General features: G+C 62.7%; 9 protein-coding genes across 10 annotated transcripts; 6 read left to right on the forward strand and 3 right to left on the reverse strand.

Moving 5' to 3' along the window:
- Positions 1–190: 190 nt before the first annotated feature.
- AMSG_04290 lies at positions 191–1726 on the forward strand (the record flags this gene model as incomplete). 2 transcript variants are annotated; one of them, XM_013903619.1, is made up of 2 exons in its annotated part: positions 191–218; positions 436–1726. In XM_013903619.1, the coding sequence occupies exon 2, from the start codon at positions 441–443 to the stop codon at positions 1581–1583; it is 1143 nt and encodes a 380-aa protein (XP_013759073.1). In that variant the 5' UTR covers positions 191–218; positions 436–440. The 2 variants fall into 2 exon arrangements, with proteins under 2 accessions (XP_013759073.1, XP_013759074.1); XM_013903620.1 differs by having other exon boundaries at positions 433–1583.
- Positions 1727–2380: 654 nt separating this feature from the next.
- On the forward strand, positions 2381–9813 carry AMSG_04291 (uncharacterized protein; the record flags this gene model as incomplete). The annotated part of the gene is made up of 1 exon (XM_013903621.1): positions 2381–9813. The coding sequence occupies one exon, from the start codon at positions 2381–2383 to the stop codon at positions 9758–9760; it is 7380 nt and encodes a 2459-aa protein (XP_013759075.1). The 3' UTR covers positions 9761–9813.
- Positions 9814–9964: 151 nt separating this feature from the next.
- AMSG_04292 (uncharacterized protein) lies at positions 9965–10204 on the forward strand (the record flags this gene model as incomplete). The annotated part of the gene is made up of 1 exon (XM_013903622.1): positions 9965–10204. The coding sequence occupies one exon, from the start codon at positions 9965–9967 to the stop codon at positions 10202–10204; it is 240 nt and encodes a 79-aa protein (XP_013759076.1).
- A 10-nt stretch (positions 10205–10214) lies between these two features.
- On the reverse strand, positions 10215–11502 carry AMSG_04293 (general transcription factor IIH subunit 3). Its single transcript, XM_013903623.1, has 2 exons — positions 11453–11502; positions 10215–11350 (listed from the first exon to the last, which is right to left on the reverse strand). The coding sequence occupies exons 1-2, from the start codon at positions 11490–11492 to the stop codon at positions 10242–10244; spliced, it is 1149 nt and encodes a 382-aa protein (XP_013759077.1). The 5' UTR covers positions 11493–11502; the 3' UTR covers positions 10215–10241.
- Positions 11503–12069: 567 nt separating this feature from the next.
- AMSG_04294 (uncharacterized protein) lies at positions 12070–14106 on the forward strand. The gene has a single exon (XM_013903624.1). The coding sequence runs from the start codon at positions 12082–12084 to the stop codon at positions 13969–13971; it is 1890 nt and encodes a 629-aa protein (XP_013759078.1). The 5' UTR covers positions 12070–12081; the 3' UTR covers positions 13972–14106.
- An 83-nt stretch (positions 14107–14189) lies between these two features.
- AMSG_04295 (uncharacterized protein) lies at positions 14190–15696 on the forward strand (the record flags this gene model as incomplete). Its single annotated transcript, XM_013903625.1, has 2 exons — positions 14190–15635; positions 15664–15696. The coding sequence occupies 2 exons, from the start codon at positions 14190–14192 to the stop codon at positions 15694–15696; spliced, it is 1479 nt and encodes a 492-aa protein (XP_013759079.1).
- On the reverse strand, positions 15618–17181 carry AMSG_04296 (uncharacterized protein). The gene has a single exon (XM_013903626.1). The coding sequence runs from the start codon at positions 17158–17160 to the stop codon at positions 15754–15756; it is 1407 nt and encodes a 468-aa protein (XP_013759080.1). The 5' UTR covers positions 17161–17181; the 3' UTR covers positions 15618–15753.
- Positions 17182–17306: 125 nt separating this feature from the next.
- On the reverse strand, positions 17307–20068 carry AMSG_04297 (CMGC/DYRK/DYRK1 protein kinase). The gene is made up of 2 exons (XM_013903627.1): positions 20034–20068; positions 17307–19430 (listed from the first exon to the last, which is right to left on the reverse strand). Exon 2 carries the CDS (start codon positions 19293–19295, stop codon positions 17325–17327), a length of 1971 nt encoding a protein of 656 aa, XP_013759081.1. The 5' UTR covers positions 19296–19430; positions 20034–20068; the 3' UTR covers positions 17307–17324.
- Positions 20069–20303: 235 nt separating this feature from the next.
- AMSG_04298 (UPF0704 protein C6orf165) lies at positions 20304–22666 on the forward strand. Its single transcript, XM_013903628.1, has one exon. It carries the CDS (start codon positions 20610–20612, stop codon positions 22647–22649), a length of 2040 nt encoding a protein of 679 aa, XP_013759082.1. The 5' UTR covers positions 20304–20609; the 3' UTR covers positions 22650–22666.
- Positions 22667–23081: the final 415 nt, after the last annotated feature.

The following is a 23081-nucleotide window of genomic DNA, read 5'->3' on the forward strand; positions in this document are numbered from 1 at the left end:
TCACTAGTCCCGACTAACCGTTTCCCTCCCCTCCCCCCCCCCCCCCCCCCCCCCACCCACCCCCTCCGCTCGTCAGCCATGTCGGCGGAGTTTGCGCGGCGGAATATCCCCATTGCCACTTGGGCCGTCTCACCCCCACTCACTCGCCCGAGACGGCGGCCTTTCACCATGCTCATTGTAGCGATACACTCAACTTACGAGCAAGCAAGCAACCCAAGGTACACTCCTTGTTTTCCTCTACATTGCCAACTGTCTGTCTTGAGCAGAAACGTTCTTTTCTATCTCTGGCTGGCTGTACCGTAGCGGCTTGTCTGGGGGGACAGGGGTAGCTTCGGGCCAGCGACCGAAGAACAGCGCCTTTTGGCCTCCTTTTCTTGTTGGGCACGAGGCAAGCCGTCCATATCAAACTCACGATCATCCCTTGTTCCAAAGCAGGCATCATGGCGGACAACTCGGCGACGGTGGGCAAGACGATTACGTGCAAGGCGGCGGTGTGCTGGGAGCCGAACAGCGAGCTTGTTGTGGAGGAGATCGAGGTGGCGCCGCCCAAGGCCGGCGAGGTCCGGATCAAGGTGACGGCGTCGGGTGTGTGCCACACCGATATGTACACCAAGGACGGACACGACTCAGAGGGCATGTTCCCGTGCATTCTCGGGCACGAGGGCGCCGGCATTGTCGAGTCGGTCGGCGAGGGCGTGACCTCGGTGGCGGTTGGCGACTACGTCATCCCGCTGTACATCCCCGAGTGCCGCGAGTGTAAGTTCTGCAAGTCGGGCAAGACCAACCTGTGCTCGGTCATCCGCTCGACCCAGGGCAAGGGCGTCATGCCCGACGGCACGTCGCGGTTCACGTGCAAGGGCCAGGAGGTGTATCACTTTATGGGCACCTCGACCTTTGCCGAGTATACGGTCATTGCCGAGATCTCATGCGCAGTCATCTCCAAGGATGCGCCGCTAGACAAGGTCTGCCTGCTCGGATGTGGCATCACCACCGGCGTCGGCGCTGTCCTCAACACTGCCAAGGTCGAGGAGGGCGACGTCGTGGCGGTCTTTGGCCTCGGTGGCGTCGGCGTCTCGGTCGTCCAGGGCGCCCGCCTCGCCGGCGCCTCGCGCATCATCGGCGTTGACCTCAACCCGGACAAGTTCGCCATGGCCATGGAGTTTGGCGCGACCGAGTGCGTCAACCCGGCCGAGTTTGACAAGCCCATCCAGACCGTCCTGGTCGAGATGACCGATGGCGGCGTCGACCACTCGTTCGAGGCCATCGGCAACGTCAACACCATGCGCGCCGCGCTCGAGTGCTGCCACAAGGGTTGGGGCACCTCCACCATCATCGGCGTTGCCCCGGCTGGCGCTGAGATCTCGACCCGCCCCTTCCAACTCGTCACCGGCCGCAAGTGGCAGGGCTCCGCCTTTGGCGGCGTCCGCGGCCGCTCCGAGCTCCCGGGCATCGTCCAGCGCTACCTCGACGGCGACCTCAAGGTCGACGAGTACGTCACTCACAGCTTCCCCCTCGCCGACATCAACGTGGCCTTTACCCTCATGGCTGAGGGCAAGTCCATCCGGTCTGTCATCTCTCTGTAAGCCTGACCCTACCTCCAAACCCCCTGTGCATCCGAGTATGGGGACATCCGTCATCAAACGTCAGACAACAAACAGTCTCTCCTCCACCTTTACTCCTGCCTGCATGTTTGGCGACGAAAAAACAACCAACACTGATCCGATAAGGGGAGGGGGGGGGGGGCGACGGGAGCCACGGTACGCGTGCGTGCAGTCAGGTCGACTCGTCACGCACTGCAATTCCCCGGAAGCGTGAAAAAGGAGTCACCTTTCGTCTCGACATTCACTGTACGTGTTGGTGGCGTCGATCCCGAGTTGTGGTCTTGCTCCACACCTTCCCTCCCCTGCATGCATCCTTCCTCCTCTTCCTCCTTCTCCTCCTCCCATCATCGTCACGACCATTTTCTCTCTCTCTCCCCTCCACCTCTTTATCTACACTTTCCCCCTCAACCCGGCCCAGCTTCCACGCCACACATCCCCCCTTCTGGAGCTGCGCCTGGCGTGATGGCGAATTTCTTGCGAAAGCTGCTGCGCCTGACGGCCACCCGCCCAACGACGACCACCTTTTCTTGCCTTCACCGGCTGCATGCACCCCTGTACTTCCTCCCTCCACCCCCTTCCCTCCTTGCCTTCCTCCCTCCCCCCCCCTTCACACACACCTGGTCGCCTGACCTCTGTTCACCTGAACGTTTCGCCAAAACTGGGGAAAGCAGAATTTGACGGTGGCAGCTTTTTTTGGGTGGGCAAAACCAAACGGCAACGTCGACCGACCAATCACCCAGTCGCACACTCACACTCTTTCCCTTCAATCAACTACCCAGATGTCGGCACGTACGAACCGTCGCAACCGCAAGAACAAGAACGCCGGTGATGACGATGACAACGCCCGTGTCAAGTACAAGTGGGTGCATGATGACGTCGATGGCTTCTCGCTTGGCGAGGTGGTCGAGGATTCGGGCGACACGGTGAAGCTCCGTGTGCGCGGCGAGGAGGTGACGCTACCGGCGAGCGAGTTGTCGGCGGTGAACCCGCCGCGGTTCGACAAGGTTGACGACATGTCGTCGCTGACGCACCTGTCGGACGCCACGGTGCTGCACAACCTCAAGGAGCGGTACTTTGCCAACATGATCTACACGTACTCGGGCCTCTTTTGCGTGGTCATCAACCCGTACAAGATCCTGCCCATCTACACGCAGGAGGTTGTCGACCGGTACAAGGGCAAGCGCCGGGCCGAGATCGAGCCGCACGTCTTCACCGTCGCCGACGAGGCGTACCGGTCAATGATGGAGGAGCGGCAGAACCAGTCGATGCTCATTACCGGTGAGTCTGGCGCCGGTAAGACGGTGAACACCAAGAAGGTGATCCAGTACTTGGCGGCCATTGCCGGGCGCATGTCGTCGGACGGCAAGCGTGGCGAGCTCGAGGAGCAGCTCATCCAGGCCAACCCGATTCTGGAGTCGTTTGGTAACGCCAAGACGATCCGTAACGACAACTCGTCGCGGTTTGGCAAGTTCATCGAGATTCAGTTCACCTCGACCGGGCTCATTGCTGGAGGCGTCATCGACGTCTACCTGCTCGAGAAGTCGCGCATCGTGTACCAGGCCGACAACGAGCGCAACTTCCACATCTTCTACCACCTGCTCAAGGGAGCGCCGCAGGCCATCCGTGATGAGCTCCAGCTGACCCGCTGCGAGGACTACCGCTGGCTGCGCGAGGGCACGTACGATGTGCGCGGTATGGACGACACCGAGGGATACGAGGAGGTCGCCGAGGCGTGGGAGACCATGGGCGTGCCTATGGAGGAGGTCATGGTCACTTACCGGTGCGCCGCCGCCATCCTGCACCTCGGTAACGCGACTTTTACCCAGTCGCGCCGGTCCGAGGATGCGCAGGCCGACGACACCTGCCGCGCCGCGCTCGCCGCGGCGGAGCAGCTCCTCGGCCTCGCTGAGGGCTCGCTCGCCAAGGCTATCCTCAAGCCGCGGCTCAAGGCCGGTGGCGAGTGGGTTAACAAGTCGCGCTCGGCCGCCCAGGCCAAGTACGTTGTCGAGGCCCTTGCCAAGTCGCTTTACGACCGGCTCTTCCGCTACATTGTCGCCCGCATCAACGTCTCGCTCCAGAACAAGGAGACCCGCGACCTGTTCATCGGCGTCCTCGACATTTCTGGGTTCGAGATCTTTGAGGTCAACTCTTTCGAGCAGCTCTGCATCAACTACACGAACGAGAAGCTCCAGCAGTTCTTCAACAACCACATGTTCAAGCTAGAGCAGGAGGAGTACATGCGCGAGCAGATCGAGTGGGACATGATCGACTTTGGTCTCGACCTCGAGCCCACCATTGCGCTCATCGAGCAGACGACCAACCCGTTCGGCATTCTCTCTATCCTTGACGAGCAGTGCTCGTTCCCCAAGGCGAGCGACGAGACCTTTGTCGACAAGCTCGCCGAGCTCCATGCCGACAAGCATCCCAAGTTTGAGCTGCCCAAGTTCTCCAAGACCAAGTTCACCATCAAGCACTACGCCGGCAACGTCGAGTACGATGTCGAGGACTGGCTCGAGAAGAACCGCGACAAGCTTGACGATCCCATTGCTGTTGTCATGCAGGACTCGACCGACAACTCGATCTCGGCCCTCTTTGACGACCTCAACCCGCCGCGCGAGGGCGTGGCCCTCAAGGCTGGCCGCGGCTCCAAGAAGGTCTCGCGGCCGTACATCTCACAGGCACACAAGACTCAGCTGTTCTCGCTCATGTCCACCCTCCGCTCCACCACGCCGCACTTTATCCGCTGCATCAAGCCAAATGAGGAGAAGCGTCCCGGCCACATCGACGCCCACATGGTGCTCGACCAGCTGCGGTGCAACGGTGTGCTCGAGGGCATCCGCATTTGTCGCAAGGGCTTCCCCAACCGGCTGCAGTTCTCCGAGTTCCGCGACCGCTACAAGATCCTCGCTCCAGGCAAGGTCCCCGACTCGATGATGGACTCGAAGAAGGCGTGCACCATCATTGTCGAGCACGTCGGCATCGACGCCTCGCAGTACCGTGTCGGTGTCTCCAAGATCTTCTTCAAGGCCGGTCGCCTTGCCGAGCTTGAGGAGCTTCGCGACGACATTCTCTCGCGCATGCTCACCAAGCTGCAGGCCGTCATCCGAGGCCATCTTGCCCGCACCCAGTACTCGGTCATGGTCGAGAACTCGCGTGCTGTGGAGATTCTGCAGCGCTCCATCAAGATGTACCAGAAGCTCCGCCACTGGGGCTGGTGGGAGCTCTTTGCCAAGATGCGCCCCATGCTCAAGCACGAGGACATCGAGGCCGAGATGCGCAAGAAAGACGAGGAGATTGCTTCCCGCGAGGCTCGCCTTGCCGAGATGGAGGCTGCCCGCAAGGCGGAGGAGGAGCGCGCTGCCAACATGGCCAAGGACGTCGAGGCCATGAAGGCCAAGGTCCAGGAGGCCGAAGCTGCTGCTGCCGCCGAGAAGGCCCGCCTTGCCGCCGAGCGCGCCGAGGCCGAGGCTGCCGCCGCCGCCGAGCGCCAGCGCATCCTCGACGAGCAGGAGGCTGAGCGTCGCCGCATCGAGCGTGAGCTCGAGGACGCCAAGGGCCGCTCCAAGGAAGAGGCCAAGCGCCTCCGCGAGAAGCTCGAGAAGGAGCGCGAGGAGCTTGAGCGCCGTGCCGAGGACGAGCGGGCCCGTGCCGCCGAGGAGCTCCAGCGCGAGCAGGAGCGCATCGCCCGCGAGAAGCGCGAGGCCATCGAGCGCATGGAGAAGGAGAAGGCCGACATGGAGGCTGCTCTCGAGCGCCGCCGCGCCGAGCTCGAGGCCGAGATGCGCAAGACCGCTCGCAAGCTCGAGATCGAGCGCGAGGACCGCGCCTCGGAGGCCGAGAAGCGCGCCCGCGTCGAGAAGCAAAAGTCCGACCTCGAGAACCGCCTTGCCGAGCTCGAGGCCGACCTCGAGGACGAGCGCGCCCGCGTCTCGTCGCTCGAGTCGGAGAAGCGCCGTCTGCAGGGCGAGCTCTCGTCGACCTCGTCGCGCCTGGCCACCGAGGAGTCGGAGCGCTCCTCCGCCGAGTCGCAGATTACCTCGGCCCAGGCCCAGCTTAACCAGCTCTCCGCCGAGCTGGCTGACAAGAAGGCTGCTCTTGAGCGCGCCACCTCGCAGGCCTCGTCGCTCTCGCGCGAGCGCGACTCGCTCGAGGACGAGCTTGAGGAGATGGAGCGCGCCAAGGCCAACGCCGAGCGCTCGGCCAAGAACACCAGCAAGGAGCTCGCCGACCTCCGCATCGCACTCGATGACGCCGAGCGCCGTGCCGAGGAGGCCTCGCGCAATGCCCGTCGCGCCGAGTCCAAGGCCAAGGCGGCCGCCGCGGCTGCTGCCGAATCGTCGGGCCGCGGCTCGACCTCGGACGCCGAGGTTGAGCAGCTCAACGCCATGATCCGCTCACTCCGCGAGCAGGTCGCCACGCTCGAGGGCAAGCTTGGCTCTGAGTCTCGTCTCCGCAAGAACCTCTCCCGCAACGTGGACGAGCTGCAGGACGACCTCGAGGCTGCCGAGACTGCCAAGGCCGACGCCGAGCGCCGCGCCAAGCGCCTGGCTGCGGACCTGTCCGAGGCCCAGGCTGACATTGCCGACGGCGAGACCGAGCGCGAGGACCTCCTCGCCCAGCTCGCGGCACGCACTCAGGAGGTTGAGGCAGCCCGTGCCGAGGCCATCACGGCTGGCTCGGCCGCGTCGGCCGAGACCATGGCCCAGATTACCAAGCTCCAGTCGGAGCTGGCTGCCGCCGAGGACGAGGCCGAGACTGCCGCCCGCGGCAAGACTGCAGCCGACAAGTCGCTCCGCAAGCTCAAGACCGAGCTTGACGAGGCCAAGCGGACGCTCGAGGAGGAAGCCCGTGCCAAGGCCGACCTCTCGAAGAAGGTCTCCAAGTCGCAGGTCGAGATCGCGTCTCTCAAGGAGCAGGCTGCCGAGGCCAACCGGTCGGCCACGACTGCCAAGACCTCGCTTTCGTCGGTCCAGGAGCAGCTCGTCAAGGCCCGTAACGAGGCCGAGGCTGCCGCGCGCGCCAAGTCGTCGGCCGAGAAGAAGCTCCGCGCTGTTACCATCGAGCTCGATGACCTCAAGGAGCAGCTCTCCGAGGCCGAGACGACCGCCACCGACGCCACGGTCCGCATTCGCCTGCTCGAGACTGAGCTCCGCGACGCCCAGTTCCGCGCCGAGGAGGAAGAGGACGCCGCCGCCACGCTGCGTGCCGAGCTCGACCGGCTTCGCCGCGAGGGCGGCGGGGCCGGCTCGGCCGGCATCGACACCGCCTCGGCCGGCAAGCTCGAGGACCTCGAGCGCGAGGTCCGCTCTCTCCAGATTGCACTCAACAACGCCAAGGAGGACGCCGACGACGAGCGCCGCAAGCGCATGTCGGCCGAGCGCGCTGCGCTTGCTGCCACCAACGAAGCCGAGGACTTCCGCGAGCAGCTCGACAACGCGAAGGCCACCATCGAAGCTGTCGGCGACGGCAAGGCTGCGCTCGAGCGCCAGATCCAGATGCTCCGTGCCGCGCTCTCGGCCGAGCAGGCCTCGCACCTCCAGGCGCAGCTCCGGCTCTCCAAGATGGAGCAACAGGCTGCCGAGACGTCGGGCACGCTCGCCCGCCTCGAGGCCGCCCGCGAGAACGAGCTCAAGCTCCGCCGCGAGGCCCAGGCCAAGCTCCGCGATGCCGCCGAGGACGTCGACGACGCCAAGCGCGTGGTCGAGCAGATCGAGCGCTCCAAGCGCCTCCTCACCGACGAGATCACCGCCCTCAAGGACGAGCTCGTCGATGCCGGCGAGGATCTGCAGGCTGTCGAGGCCAAGCGCCGTGCGCTCTTTGAGGAGCTCGAGGAGCTGCGCGCCAACGCCAACGCCGGCGCCGGCGCGCAGACGCTTTCGCTTCAGGAGGAGAAGCGCTCGCTGCAGAGCCAGCTCGACGAGGCCAAGCTTGCTGCGGCCGAGGCCAACAAGCAGGTCGCTGCCGCCACTAAGACCAACAAGAAGTTCACCGCCGATCTCAAGGCTGTCAACGCCCGCCTCAAGGAGGAGTCGGCCAAGCTCCGTGCCGCCGAGAAGACCAAGAAGCAACTCAAGCGCGACCTCGCCAAGGCTGTCTCGGACTGCGCCACCGCCCGGAAGGAGAAGGGCACCGCCGAGCGTAACGCCGCGGCGGCCACGACACAGCTCGACGACTACAAGGCCCGCTTTGAGGTGCTCAACAAGGCCAAGACGACGCTCGAGAAGTCCAAGACGGCACTGGAGAACCAGCTCGACGACCTGCGTGACGCGCTCGAGGTTGAGAAGCGTCACAAGACGCAGCAGATCGAGAAGCGTCGCGAGTACGAGACCGAGCTGCATGCTGTCCGCCAGCAAGCCGAGACCGCGTCGGCCGCCGGCTCGGGTGCCTCGGGCGAGGCCATTGACGAGCTCAAGCGCCAACACATTCTCGAGATGGCCGACGTCAAGAAGTCGATGGCAGCTGACTTTGCCGTGCAGATCGAGACCCTCGAGTCGGCCAAGCGCTCGCTCCGCGCCAAGAACGAGAAGCTCAAGCAGCTGGTCGAGGACCTTGAGCGCGAGAACTCGTCGATGGAGAAGCAGATGCAGCGCGCGGTGCGCGAGGCCGAGGAGGCGACGTCCAAGCTTGACGACGAGATCAAGAGCCGCATGGAGTTTGAGAAGGCAAACCGGGCCCTGACTCAGGAGAACAAGAGCCTCAAGCACAAGCACGAGGTTGCAGAGACCCACCGCAACGCGCTGGTCGAAGAGAAGGCCTCTGTCACGGTTGCCCACCAGGAGGCCTCGTCGCGTGCCGACGACGCCGCCCGCAACGCCATGCTCGCCGAGCAAAAGCACAAGCAGCTAGTCGCCGAGCACGACGCGCTCCAGGACGAGCTCGACGACGTGACCACGGCGCTCCGCGAGGAGGAGGAGAAGGCCGCGCTCATGACCGCCGAGCTCGAGGATCTCCGCGACCAGCTGGCCGAGGAGGAGGCTGCCCGCAACGAGTGGGAGTCGTCCAAGATCGACCTCGAGGATGAGGTCTCGGCGCTCCGCGAGCAGATCGAGACCGAGGCCGCCGAGCGGACCGAGGCCATGGAGGAGTCGCGCAATGCGTTGCTCAAGGACGTGCGCGAGCTCTCGGAGCGCTGCGAGGCCGAGGAGAAGCAGAAGCTCGAGCTCGAGAAGGCCAACCGCCGGCTCGAGAACGCCGCCGAGGACCTTCGCGACGAGATCAACGCGCTCAAGCGTGCCAACCTTGACGCCGAGAAGAACGTCGCCCGCATCTCGTCCGAGCTTACGGCCGCGTCGGAGAAGCTCAAGGAGGAGACCTCGCTCCGCGCCGAGTTTGAGCTCTCGTCCAAGCGCTTCGAGATGCAGCTCAAGGAGGCAACCGAGCAGCTCGCCGACGAGACCCGCGCCCTGGAGAATGCCCGCGCTAAGAGCAAGACCCAGGACGAGCGGCTGCAGAACGCCCTGCTCGAGCTCGATGAGGAGCGTGCCGCCGTCGCCTCGCTTCACTCGGCCACCCGCGAGCTCGAGTCGGAGCTCGAGGACGTCCGCGACAAGCTCGAGGAGACTGAGACCGAGAACCGCATCCTGGAGGATGCTGTCTTCAAGCTCAACAAGCAGATTGACGACATGCACCAGGAGCTGACCAAGACCGATGCCACCAACATCAAGCTCGAGAAGGCTAACCTCGCCTACGAGCGCGACCTCAAGGATCTGCAGCAGCGCCTCTCAACCTCGGACGGCCGCTCGCGCACTTCGGTCGAGCGTATCAAGGCTCGCCTCGAGTCCAAGGTCGCCGACCTCAACAAGCGCCTTGCCGCCGAGACCAAGACCAAGCTCGAGCAGCAGAAGCTCAACCGTGCCCTCAAGAAGGAGGTCCGCGAGGCCAAGGCTGCCGCCAAGGAGGCGTCCAAGGCCCAGGCCCGCGCAGAGTCCAAGGCCGCAAAGTCGACCGCTCGCCTCGCCTCGCTCCGCGACGAGTACGATGAGGCCACGACCTCGCTCAACCAGGTCGAGACCGACCGGCGCAAGCTCCAGCGCGACGTCCAGTCGTGGTCCGAGCAGAAGGCCCGCCTCAACGACGAGATCGACCGCCTCAAGGACAAGCTCTCGCTCGAGACCAAGGCCAACCTCGAGCTCCGTGCTAAGCTCACCGAGATCGCATAAGTCTGCTTTCGCCAGCCCACTTTCTCATATCATCAAACAAGTTTCATTTTGTCTTTTGCGCCGGATGGGCGTGATGTAGTGGTGTGTGTTGGTGTTGTGGCTGTTGTGGCTGTGGCCGGTTCGCGGGTGGCTGCTGCCATTCGTGTTGAGCAGCCGCACGGCTCAACTTGGCTCGCCAACACACCCCACTCGGCCAAGAGCGACATGGCGGAGGTTCCGGGAGACGACGTCGCGGCGCTTCTTGCAGAGGACGGAGTTGATGCAGTGGTGTATGCCATGCCGTTCTCTGACTTTCTTCTGCTGGTTCTGGCTGTTCTGGCCATCTGCGTCTTCCTCCGCAACCTCGCCCGCCGCTGTCTCGGACACGATGCGACGGCGGCAGCTGCAGCCGATGCCCGCCGGCACAGCTCGTCACAGTCTCAGCCCAAGCCGAAGCAGTCCTAGTCTTGAAAAGTGCACATGCAGTCACCATCGGCCGGCTTTACTCGATGACCATCGGTGCAGGATCGGCAGGCATGGCCGGAGCGGGCTCAGGCGGAGCAGGCGCAGGCACAGGCGCAGAGGCTGGAGCTGGCTTGGCGCGCTTGGACGAGGTGGCTTTGCGGCGCTTGCGGCGCTTGCGCGAGCCGTCGTTGCGGGGAAGGTCAAACTTGGTTCCGCACGTGGAGCAGGTGAGGGCAAACGAGCAAAAGACAGAGAGGCACGAGGAGCAGACGTAACCGATGGAGATGGTCTTGCGGTGGCAGAAGCAGGTGGCGCGGTAGTCGATGGCAGTGAGGGTCGGGACCGAGATGTGGCGCCGGGTCATGGCGTCGGCGAGAAAGGCGGTGAGAAGGAACTGGGCCAGCGAATTCTGGGCATCAAGCGACGGCTTAACATACGCTCCGCCGGTCAGATGGGTTGCCTGCTGCAGGAAGAGCGAGTGGTCCGGAGCAAGGACGCAGGCGTCGATGGCAACCTGTAGCTTCTGCGCCGAAAAAAGCGCGTTCATGACCGAGACATACGTCGAGCCGCCATCTCCGTGCGAGGTGACAACCAGGATCCGCGGCTTGAGGGCCGGGCGGAGGGCAACGGCCCGCGAGATGCGGCAGAGCGCCACCGAGAGCGCGCCAGCCATGGCCCAGCCGCCACCGTCGACCGCTGCAGCGCGACCGACGTCACCGGTCTCCTCCACAAACCGGCGCATGGCCTCTGCCAGCTCCTTTGTCAGTGATGCACAGTGCACCCGCTCAACAGGAAGCAGAGCCGATCCCGACTTGACCGCCAGCGCCACGTCTGCCTCGACCGCCAGATCGATCTGTTCAGTAGCAGCAGCAGCAAAAGTCAGAGAAGAACCAGGAGCACCTGAGCCAGCTTGTTGTGGTGTGCCAGTGACTCTCTTTGCAGCATCAACCAGAGCCCTTGCATCCGGGTACACCACCTTTGCATGGACACCATCAGCAGCAACCAGAACGAGAGCATTGGCATGATTGAGTGCCATGTAGGCATTGGCAAAGACAGAGATGTGTCGCCAAGCCGAAGCAAACTTTGTCTCTTCTTCCGCACTTCCGAATGATGCATCCACCACAAGTACAAGCATTGATAGATCATCTGTATGGATGGGGGGGTGAGGGGGGTCATGACCTGAGGCATGGAGGGGGGAGGGGGTGGAGGGGGGGGGGGACGGGGGGAGAGCGGGGAGGAGCGGCGTACCGGTGTGGACGTCTTCAGCACCACCCCGTTGGTCTGTCATGGTGGGTATGTGCGGTGGTAGTGGGAGAGAGAGAGAGAGAGGTGTGATGGACGTGTATATATATGTGTGTGTGTGTATGAGAGAGAGAGTGTGTGTTGTGTGTGTTGTGTGCGGGTTGTGCGATTTGGTCGATTCGCTCGCCGACTCGATGGCCGACTTGCTTGCCGTGGCAGACGCGCTCTTTGGCTACTTCGGACGGCAATGATGGGCTACGACTTGGGACTGGGCTTGATCAGAGTATAGGGATATGTGAGAGTATGATTAGTGGTGGCGATGGTGATGATGAGGGTGATATGGACTCGATGGCCGACTTGCTTGCCGTGGCAGACGCGCTATGGCCGACTCGCTGGCACAGACCAGACTGTCATGAAGGGCAACGAGGTTAGTTTGGCCTTGGTCGTATCCATAGTCTCCCATCAAGTGCAGTTGATGGTGATGATGCAGGTGATGCAGGTGATGACGGTGATGTGGGTGTGACTGGTGGTTGACTGCGATCGCGTTGGCCTCGTCGGCTGTGGAGAGCTGCCGAGGTGGTGTGGGTGAGGGGGAGGGGGGGACTCGCCACAGCTCACTTACAAACAAGCTGGAAATGAGATGGAACATGTGGGCATGTATGGTATTGGTGGTGGTTGGAGTGGTGGGACTGAGAATGGCCGCCGCGAAGAGAACGAGCTCGATGCCTTCCGCATACATGACGACGGGCACAAACGATGCCAACCAACAGAGTGCAGAAGCATCAACGCAACGTAGGATCCAAGAGCAACATCCAGCGTCATTATCGGCGACTGCGCGAGTGGTTGAAGGCAGGCCAGCCGAGTCCGGTGCCTATCCACCGCTGGCAGTGCTTCTCAGATCTGGTGCTGTCCGTTGTGTGGCCTCCATCATCTCGCCGCAAGTCCTCCTCACCGCCGCGCACTGCACCATCGGTTCGTCGCCAAGCGATTGGACGGCCAGAGTTGGCTCTAATCTGCCATTTGAAGGTGGCACGACTCACTCGGTTGCTCGTATTGTGGTCCATGATGGATACAACTCGCAGACGTTTGCCAACGATGTCTCGCTCCTCATCCTCTCCGCGCCCGTCGTCTACTCGCCCACTGTTGCCCCGCTCATTCTGGCCTCGGCGGAGATTGCAGCTGGCACAAATGTGACCGTCGCCGGGTGGGGCTTACAGGCAACATCCGATACCCAGGCAGCTCCATCGCTGATCGAGGCAGTCATGAGCTCCGCGCCCATGTCCGAGTGCGAGGCAAAGGGCTCGTCCAACACCGGCTCTGTTGTCTGCGCTCTGCCCATCGCCGGCAGCGATACCTGCCAAGGCGATTCAGGTGGGCCGATGCTGACCGGCTCGTCAGCCATCCGATTCTATGTCTCGGGCGGGGTGCTCTCGTTCGGCGGCACGAGCTGCGGCACGTTCTCAGTCTTTGCTTCCATCCCGAGCTACCGCCCATGGATCGAGGCCAGCATTCCAGCTGACCAGCGGACGCTGCTGGTCTCCGGAAACCCCAACGCGGTCACTTTAGTCGTCCACACCGATTCTCTGCCCGCGACCGTCTTTGAGCTTGCCGAGCTCCGGGGCAACATTGTCGTCAACAGCTCACGCTCGCTACTGGGCCAGTTCTCGCGCCTCTCCTCGGGCGCCTCGCTATCTATCGAGGCGCCGTTCTCGGTCACTCGCACCCTCGCCCTCGACAACAACTCGACCCTCGTCACTCGTACCGGCACTGCTTCCATCGGCACCGTCATCTTTGCTCCGACTTCTGTCTACCGCATGGAGCTCACCTCGGGCTCACCCACCTATCTGCAAGTCGGCTCGGTCGCCGGCCTCGGCGGAACGCTGGAGATTGTCGCCACAGGCTCGTACCGTCCGGTCCCAGGCCTTGCCTTTCGCGCGCTCAGCTACCGTGTCAAGACAGGCGCCTTTAGCAACGTCATCTACCGTGATCTCTCGTCGCCCGCGCCTCCGCCGATGGGCCCGGCACCGCCGCCGGCGCCGCCGACCAACGCCTCCCGCGCCGCCCGCCGGTCACTAGCGCAGTCATCGGCCGGAACCGTCCAGTCAGCTTCGCTCGTCTGTGGCGCCTCCGAGTGCGTGGTCACCCTCCTTGACTCGACGCCGGCCTCAAACACCGGCCTCGAGTCCGAGATCATCATCGGGGTCGTCGTTGTCGCCGGCCTGGCCCTCCTCGCCATCGGCGCCATCTTTTGCTACTGCTTCTGCTTCAAGACCAAGACCAAGACCGGCCCCAACGCTCTGCAGCGTCGCCAAACTACCCAGCCGCAGTACGCTGCGGGTAAGACTCGCAGCCACGACTCGTCATCGTCCGGCTGCGAGTACGGCATCATCAGCAAGGCATCAGCCAAGAAAAGCAGGCCCAGCCGTCCCGATCCCATGTCGTGGTCGTCAACCCAGTCGGGCCCAGGCTCGGCCTCGGCCTCGGCCTCGGCCTCGGCGTCGTACTCTGCATCGTCCTATTCGTGATGCATGCACCGCGCCGCCCACAGGCCACCCACGGGGTGCCTTTGCCTTAGACCGGCTAACGAAAGCCATCCTCTCTACCATTTGCTCGCCCATCTCTCATAACCTGTAAATCGTTGCGAGCTTGACCAGTCCGCCGCACAACAGCCCCGCCGCGTCCACGCCACTCGTCTCCACTCGCTGCCACTCCCTCCACACATCTCCATCACGTCATCGATTACATGTCCGACGCCATGTTCGAGGAGAACCAGGTCTGGTACCGAGTCCTGCGCATGCTCAACTTCTCGATTCCTCACGCTGACTATGCCGCGAGCTATGCCGATGATCTGAGCCAGAGCGCAGCTTGGGGCGCTTCCATCGAAGCCACTCATGGCCGCCTCATCGACTTCCTGCAAGACTCGCCGGCCGATGATGGCATTGCGCTCGACGACCACTTGAAGATGGCACGGACAAAAGCCGTCAAGCCGATCCGAGAGATGCTCGCGCCGTATGCTGTTGCCGCAGCCACGCTTCCGTCCGGCCTCATGTTGCCGTTTACCGGTCGCAACGGCCTCAAGTCGTTGGCCAGCGATCGTCCGCCGCCGACGCCCGATGCGACGGGTGATGACGACACGCGACCCCGCTTGCTCTCCATCGACATCGTCAAGGCCAACTGGACTGTGCTTGCCCTCCGATGCCGAGCAGAATGTGGCATCGCTGGGCGTGAGCCATGGCTCTCGTGGCCCGATGCGCTGGAGGCACTCGGTCTCCCGCCGCTCTTTGCTCACCATCGGTTCTTCCGCCAGTGGGCCGTCTCCACCACTCCAGAGGTACCTGCTGCTGCTGTTGTTGATCTCCAACAGCAGCTTGTACTCCACGCCCAGGCTAGCCTTGCCCTGGCCCTCGGAGTGTCTGCTTCTGATCTCGACGCTGCCGTCGTCTTCCGCTCCAATGACGAGGTCGTCTTTGACCTCGACGTTGCCCCGGCTTCCCTCGACGACCTACACGCTGCCCTCGCTGCGGGCCTGGACCTTGGTGCACCTTGGCTGGCTGGCGAGCCGCTGTGTCTTGGCTCACATCTCCACGCCACGGCCTACTCGCTCCACGCGGTCGAATCGGGCTTCATCAAGCACATCACTCATGTTGACGGAGCCGCACAGCGTCTCCTCACCACCTTTGCTGTGCCTGGCCATGCATTCTGGTCGATGACCACCAAGTACGTGCTGGGCATCGAGCGGAAGTTCCACCATACCCTCGAGGATCCAATCTGTGCCTCGCTTCACAATGCTGGTCTCGCACCCGGACAGGTCAATGCTGCAGCTGTCGCGGATCTCGCTGCTCAGGCCACTGCTGCTGCTGCGGATCGGGACTTTCCCTACGGCAGGTCTGCGCATCGCCACATCCGCATTGGACCGTCGGCGCTGGTTCCAGTTGCGCCGCACGTGTTCGTCGGATCCAAGCTCGACGCGGCATCTCCCGAGCTGCTCGCGGCGCTCGGCATTGTTCGCGTCATCAGCGCACGAGCCAAGCAGAGCAGGTCTGTAGAAGCTGCCCGTGCACTGTTGCGGGATCTGGACGATACTCCAAACATCGGTACGTCTGATGAGCATGCTATCATGTTTATCGGGCCCGAGACGTCTGCAGGAGGCGCGGCGGCGGCCGCAGCGTTTGCGGTGGCGCGGCTCGGCGTGGCGCCGGCCGACGCCCAGGCCGCAGTCGTCCGCAGCCGCGGCCAAGCGGATGCGTTGACCACAGCTCAGGCCCAGACGCTTGCCGCACTTCACGCAGACCTGTAGCGAGGCAGCGTTAGGCACTCTCAGCTGCGGCAGGGACGTAAATCTTGGGCAGGCCCTTGCCCATCGAGACGGTGAACGCGCCGCTGGCGCCGGTGACGAGGCAGTCCGAGTCGGCCGGGACGGCCAGTGCGTTACAGATCTTGACGCCCGCGGTGTACGGCGAGTAGGTGATGGAGATGTCAAACGAAGCACCCGAGTTGGTGAGAGCGACCAAGGTAGATCCGCGGGAAAAGGCGTAGAAGTTATCGGTCGAGTACCGCTGGACTTGCGGGAAGGACCAGGCCGTGGTGTTCTTCCGCAGCGAGTTGAGCTGCGCGAGGAAAGCGTACATGGGCGTCGAGGTCTGGAACTTGGTGGGCCAGAGGATCTCGCGGTTGGCCGGATCGTTGCCGCCGGCAAAGTACTGCTCAGTCCCGTAGTACACAATGGGCACGCCTTGTGAGAAGAGGACAAAGGTGAGAGCGTTGAGGTACTGCGGGATCTTGTTGGTGTTCTGGTAGAGGAACCGCGGGTTGTCGTGGTTGTCGATAAAGGTACCAAGGATGGAGGCGTCCGGAAAGCCTTTGTAAGCGTCGACCTGCGACTGGATGAGGTTCATCGACTGGCCATCCTGGAAGACGGAGCGTAGGGTGAAGAACATTGGATACGAGAGCGTGGCGTCGACGCCGTGCTTTTGGTACGCGATGTTGCACTCGACCGACGAGTAGACCTCGCCGACAATGTAGACGCCAGCCTCAGCCTGGACCCGGGCCCAAAAGTCCTGATTGATGTACATGACGGTGTCGGCACGAATGCCGTCAAACTGGTACTCGCTGATCATGCGGCCGACCCAAGCGACGAGCTCGTCGGCCACGGTAGCGTTCTGCTGATTGAGATCCGGCAGGCTTGCCAGCCGGCAGTGGAGGACTTCCTCGGTGAAGCACACGTACTGAGACACGCTGCACTGAGGATGGTAGTCGCCTGGATGTGAGAAGGGAGTGATGGCCGAGAACTGCGAGCCAACAGGACCAACGTGATTGAGGACAATGTCCAGCATGACCCACATGTCGCGACGATGGGCGGCGTCGACGAGGGCCTTGAGATCAGCTGCGGAACCAAAGTGAGAGTTGATGGTGCTAAAGTCCTTTGCCCAGTAACCATGATAACCACCAGGAGTATTGGTGACAACCGGCGAGATCCAAATGGCATCAAAGCCCATGCCCTCGATGTAGTCAAGATGATCAATGAGACCAGAAAAAGTTCCTCCACAGTAATCGTTGAGATTGCATGAATCCGTCACAGGACCTCCAAACCGGTCTGTCAGCACCTGATACACGCTCCGCGCCTTCCACTCTTCGGCACTACCACACAGCCCATGCTTAGTCACCAGTACCACCAGGAAAACTCCGGCGAGAAGTAGTTGCTTGGTTGTAGCCATGTCTTTTCCCCCCTGTTCTACGTCAAGTGGGGTGTGGGGTGACGGGTCGGGGTCGGGGGGAGGGTGGCGGTGAGCCTGGGAGGAAGGCGGCAGGCCAGGGGCTGGTGGTCGGCGCTGCGGCTGTGGTGTGTGGTATGGTGAGGAGCGGGGAATGATCTGTATGTTCATGATGGCTTCTCCACTACCATATTCGAGTCAAAGTCGTCCTCGATGGTCATGTCTGCGGCCGAGGCGTCTGCGGCAACGGCGTCGGATGACGGTGGTGCGGCCGAGCCGTCCGGGTTGGGCGGCGCGGGATGCGCGCCGGCGGACGCTGAGCCGTCAGCAGGGTGAAGCTCTTCGCGCTGCATGATAAACGGATGATTGAGGGCAGCGGCGGGCTTGATGCGCGTGTCCGGGTCGTAGATGAGCATCTGGCGGACGAGGTCGACAAACACACGGTAGTGTGCCGGCGAGTGGCCGGGCATGCTCTTACGGCGGCCGGCCGGGCCTCCGGTCTCGACGCCGACGATGTCATCGAGTCTGCGCGGCTTGATCTTGTCCTTGCGGAGGTAGACGTACTCGTCGGACGACTGGTCCGGGAGACGGAAGTGGCGTGAGACTTTGACGCCAGCGCGGAGCATTTCGACCGGAGGCATGCCGCAGACCGAGATGATCTTGTCCATCTGGTCCGCCTCGGTGCGGCCGGCGAAGAGCGGCTCGCCGGTGTGCATCTCGACGAGGATGCAGCCGAGCGACCACATGTCGATGGCGGCGGTGTAGGGGATGCCCAGCAGGACTTCTGGCGAGCGGTAGAAGCGCGACTGGATGTAAGAGTAGAGCTTCTCGTTGGAGCGACAGGAGGAGCCAAAGTCGATGACCTTGATGGCGGAGCGCTGCGGCGACTGTAGAAGGATGTTCTCGGGCTTGAGGTCGCAGTGGATGATGTTGATGTGCGGGCGCGACATAAAGTGGAGGGCGAGGAGGATCTGGGCGCCAAACTTGCGGATGAGGTTGAGCGAGACGCCTTGGAAGTTTGTGTGGCGCAGCAGGTCGTAGAGGTTGTACGAGAGGAGCTCAAAGACAAGTACGAGATGCGAGTGGTAGACAAAGGTGTCGCGGAGGCGAACAATGCAGTGGACGTCCTCCGGATCCTCGCTGTTGAGCAGCTGCAACAGTTGGCGCTCGATCTTGGCCTGCTGGAAGAAAGCCGTCTTGTTCTTGATGATTTTGAGGGCCACCTTTTCCTTGTTGAGCCGGTCGTAGCCCTTGGCGACTTGGCCAAACGAGCCGCGGCCGATGCGCGAGATAATCTCGTATCGGTTGTCAAAGACCTCGCCAGGCTTGATGATGTAGTCAAAGTTGGCATCGTCGTGCGACGACTTTTTGGCCGCAGCCTTGGCCTTCTTCTTTGCGGCGTAGTACACTTCGTTGATGTGGTTGTACGTCACAATGAGGTTGACCGAGAGCTTGTGAAGAGGACGGGTGTGTGGGTTGCGGACAACAATGACGTCTGAGCTGGCTTCTGTTCCCGGCGCGCTCTCGCCGTCGCCGACCGGTGACGACACCATGGCGGTGGCCTCGGCACCTCCCGAGCCTGCGGACGGAGGCGGAGCGCCATTCGCGCCAGCGCCGCTACCGCCGGACCGAGCCCTTGCCGCGGCGTCGTCCTCGTCGGAATCGCCATCGGACTCGTCCATGGCGTGCTGTGGATCACGAGCAGTCGTGTCGGTCACAGCAACGCCGGCGCGCCCCCCCGCGTCCTCGATCTCGCCTCCGCCTCCACTCTGGGCCAGCCTCCCAGCGCTTGCATCGTCGTTGCCAAGGCCGACCACCGACGACGGCGACGGCGACTCGAGCTCCATGTCGCGGACCGAGGCCACGACGCCGACACGCATCGACTCGATCAGTGCTTGAGCCTCACTCGAGTGAAAGTGGCTGCTTGCCCGAAGCGCCTCGCTGGCGTCTCTGCCCATGACGGACGCCAACGCCTCGCCACATGGCACGTCTCCGCCGGACTTGATGACCCAATCGGTGATATCGTACACCATACCGTTAATGACAACGTGCCCTTGCAGCTCCGCTACTTGCTCGAGCGTGAACCGCCGGTTCTTGCCAGCTCCTGCGCCAGCAGCGCCACCACTTGATGCAGACATCACAGCCTCGATGGCGTGCTGTTCTGTTAGCTGCTTGCCTCACACACGCAGGTGAGCGAGTTGACGTTGAGCAACCAGTGCCTCGAGCCTACCAGCACCGGCCTTGTGGTTGTTGCTTGTGAGATGCGCGGCGCCCTGTTGTGCAGCGGCGGTGCGTTCATGCCATCATTGAGTTTGGCAAGCGCAAGTAAGCGGCGAGCAGTGAGGGTGGCCATTGAGAGCAGGGCGGGGGGTGGGGCGGAGGTGGGGGGGGGGGGGGGAGGAGGGGTCAGTGTTCGCAGTCGCGATCAGTTTGGGCGGGAGACCGAGAGCCGATCGGGAAGGTGGAACCGGCCAGAGTCGAGAGGGTGAGAGAGTTGCGGGGAAGGGTTTCCGGAAGGGGGAAGAGAGGGTGCAGTTGTGAGTATAGCATACATGTGTGTGTGAGGGGGGTGGGGGGTGGGAGGGAGGGGATGGGTAAGGGTATGGAGAAGGGAAGGGGGAAGAGGCAATGGTTGTGGGAAGGTCGTCCTGAAGAAGGTCGTGATACGACACGCGGTGTCAGTTGATCACAACGGCTGGTTGGGGAAGAGAGAGGGAGTGGGGGAGAGGAAAGGGGAAAGGTGTATACACACACATAGCGAGTGTAGATGGTTATGTAGTATGTTGCTATGGTTGGGGACGGGGTATTGTTCAAGAAGTATTCATGGCTCCCTCGCCTTGGCTAAGGTCGTGGCCGGTGGCTGACTGGAAACGTACTCAAGGAAAAGCCGTTGGTCGTGGTGTTCCCCAAGGGCGCCAAGTGCGAGCTGTCGACAGCACAATTGATCGAGTCCAACCATTGGTGAGCCAAAAAGGAATGATCCAGGTGGAATCTGACCATTAATTGCCGAAAAAAACCATCGTTTCCCTGACCCCCCCCTTTTGCAGCAGAGGGCAAGATCATGATGATATGATGGGGATGATTACGAGAGGGGGCGTGGGAGGGAGGGAGGGGCGGCGGCGGTGGCGGCGGGGGGGTAGGTGAGTGTTATTTTCAGCTCATGGGTCCTGGGTATGGGCCATGGTCCTGACCATCGATGAATGATTTGATCGTGTGGAGGCCATCAAGTAGCCGATTATTGAGATTATTGTGATGAGATGGCACCGGCCGTTGGTTGCTTGGTTGGCCACCACCACTCGCCACTCGGCCCGCCAACAGACCGTAGGGACGGGGTTGGTTGAAGTGAGCCCAGGAGGACGATTCGTGCACAAGTGGGCAAGACCAAGGACATAGACAGATAGCTTAGTGAGAGGACAACAAGGTCGTGTGGTTGTTGATTGGCTACAGGTGATATGCAGGCTGTTATTGCTCGTATTGTGGCAGACATCCGCAGACGATGTGCGAGCGAGTTTGGCATGAAGGTGGCGCCAGCACTGGCCGGCGCAATGGTTCGCAAAGTGGTTCTGGATCCATCGGCTGGCTTTGAACTGGACAAAGAGCTGAGAGATGATGATGTGGAGCGACTGGTGGAGATGGCGGTGGAAGCACTGGCCGAGGAGAACTCGCCAGAGTTGGACGCCCTCAAGCTGAGCCTCGACTACGACTCGCTGAGCTCGGAGAATCCTGTCCTTGTCCGGGCGCTAGAGCGAGAAAAGGCAGCCGATGCCATGCGCAAGTCGCTGCTGGAGGATGTCATCAAGTCCAAGGCTCGCGGCATTGCTGCCCTCTCGGCACTCTACCGCAAGATCCTCAACTATGTGGTGGCAGCCGGCCGCCTGACCGAGGTTGACACGGCGGCGAGTGCAGGGGCCGGCGCGGGAGCAGGAGCTGTGAGTGGCGGCGATGTTGGCGACGACGCCGCGGGTGAGGAAGAGAAGAGTGTGCTGCTTGCGCCGTCGAGCGCGATGCTGAAGGAGTGCAACGCGGCGCTCGAGTCGATCTTCCCGCACTCTGAGTTGCCTGCCTTTGTCATGTTGTCGGCGTCGGACAAGACGCAGCAGCTGAACGAGATGGCCAAGATTGTGGTGGGCATTCTCTTGTACAACCGTAGCATCGGCAAGGGCGGCTCGCACATTGTGGACGTGCCTGGCGAGCTGCTCGACGAGTCGCGGCAGCTGCGCGAGGCCGTTTCTGGGACGGCGCATCTTTTGGCGGAGCGGATTTCGGGCTACACGGCGCTGCTCAACCACATCCAGTTTTGCAACGCGCGGCTTCCGGTCTCGCTCGATCGGCTCAACGCCGAGCTGAGCAACCGACGGCTGCTGCTGCAGTACATGGAGTCGCTGCTGGACACGGCGTCGGGGCTCAAGGCGACGGTCAACTCATCGATTGCGGCGCTGAACAACAAGCTCGACGGTATTCATGGCATCGTGGTGGCCAAGCACGCGGTGCCGACGGAGCAGGTCTACCCGCGGTTTGTCGAGGTCTTTCACATGTGGGACAACCTCGCAACACTGCGGCTGCAGGCCTCGTCGATCCGGCTTGTCTACGACACGATGAGCCGGTACCTCGACTCGTTCCGCTCGTCGCTCGAGCCTGCGCTGGTGGCGCAGGCCAACGCGGCGCTTGCGCAGTTGCAGCGCAAGGGTGAGGATGAGGGCGAGAGTGAGGACGAGGGCGCGGATGCGGGCGCGAGCGGCGGCGTAAGCGGCAGCGACGAGGCGGCGGCGGCAGAGACGCTCGCGCACGGAGTGTACGTCGCACCGCACGAGGTCGAGTCGAACCTCGGGCTGGCGGGCTATTGCCCGTGGACGCTCGTCTACCGCAACGCCATGCTCCTGCCGGGCGATGCGTCGCTCGGTGGGGTCCTCTTCCGTGGGCGTCACTACGTGTGCGTGGACGAGGCTGCGCTGGCGGCGTTCCAGGCGCATCCGGGCAAGTACCTGGCGACGATCGGCGAGCTCGTGGCCAATGACCCGGAGCTGATGGCGTTGCTGGCGGCCAATGAGCCTGACACGCTCGCGTGGGCGGCGGCGATGCTCGAGGGCGGCAGGAGCGGTGGGGCCGGCGCAGGCGCAGGCGCGGGCTTGGGCTTGAGTGCGGGAAGCGACGGCCCCGCGACGCGCGAGGTGGGCATCCAGACCGAGGTCCACCCGCTGGCGCCAAACAAGGATCCGGACTATGAGTGGAATGAGTGGAACTTGCGGCGCAAGGCGCTGATGTACGTCAACCTGCGGACCAAGGCGACGCGGTCTGCGCAGACGGCAGCGTCGGCATTCCGGGCCGAGGCGACAACGCAGCACTATATGCCCAAGGAGGCACGAACGCAAACAACCGTCGATGCGTCGACCAATGTCCATCCGCGTGCGCGGTACGTGGCAGGTCTCCGTGGCAAGCCCGGCAAAGGCCAAGTCCAAGTCGTTGATCTCACGCTGGACATCAACATTGATTGAACACGTTTGGCCTTCCCCTCCCCTCCCTCCTCCTCCTCCCCCCTTTACCACTATCCACCGACCGCCATGATGGCGATCTGAGCCTCTACGACCCAGTTCTAAGGCTAGCGGGCGCGATGTGAGAGGGCGATGGCGAGATGGACAGGCAGCCAACACACCGATGAACGACAAGGGATGAGGCAGGTCTCCTCCCCCCCCCCCCCTCCCCTCCTCCTCCTCCTGCACCCTCTACGTATCTTGAGCAGTTGGTACTTGACTCTACTCTCCCCCCATCCGCGGGCATAGGGCATAGATAGGACAGAGGAAGAGAGAGCGATGGCACCAGGAGGGCTTGATTCCATGGTTGTTCTCCAGATCCTCTGCGTGGCTGGCTCGTTGTCCTTGATGTTGTCTCCGTAGTATGTGTCGTGGGGAGAGGGAGAGGTGGCGGCG

Source organism: Thecamonas trahens (genome assembly GCF_000142905.1).
Source record: "Thecamonas trahens ATCC 50062 unplaced genomic scaffold supercont1.17, whole genome shotgun sequence".
NCBI lineage: Eukaryota > Apusomonadida > Apusomonadidae > Thecamonas > Thecamonas trahens.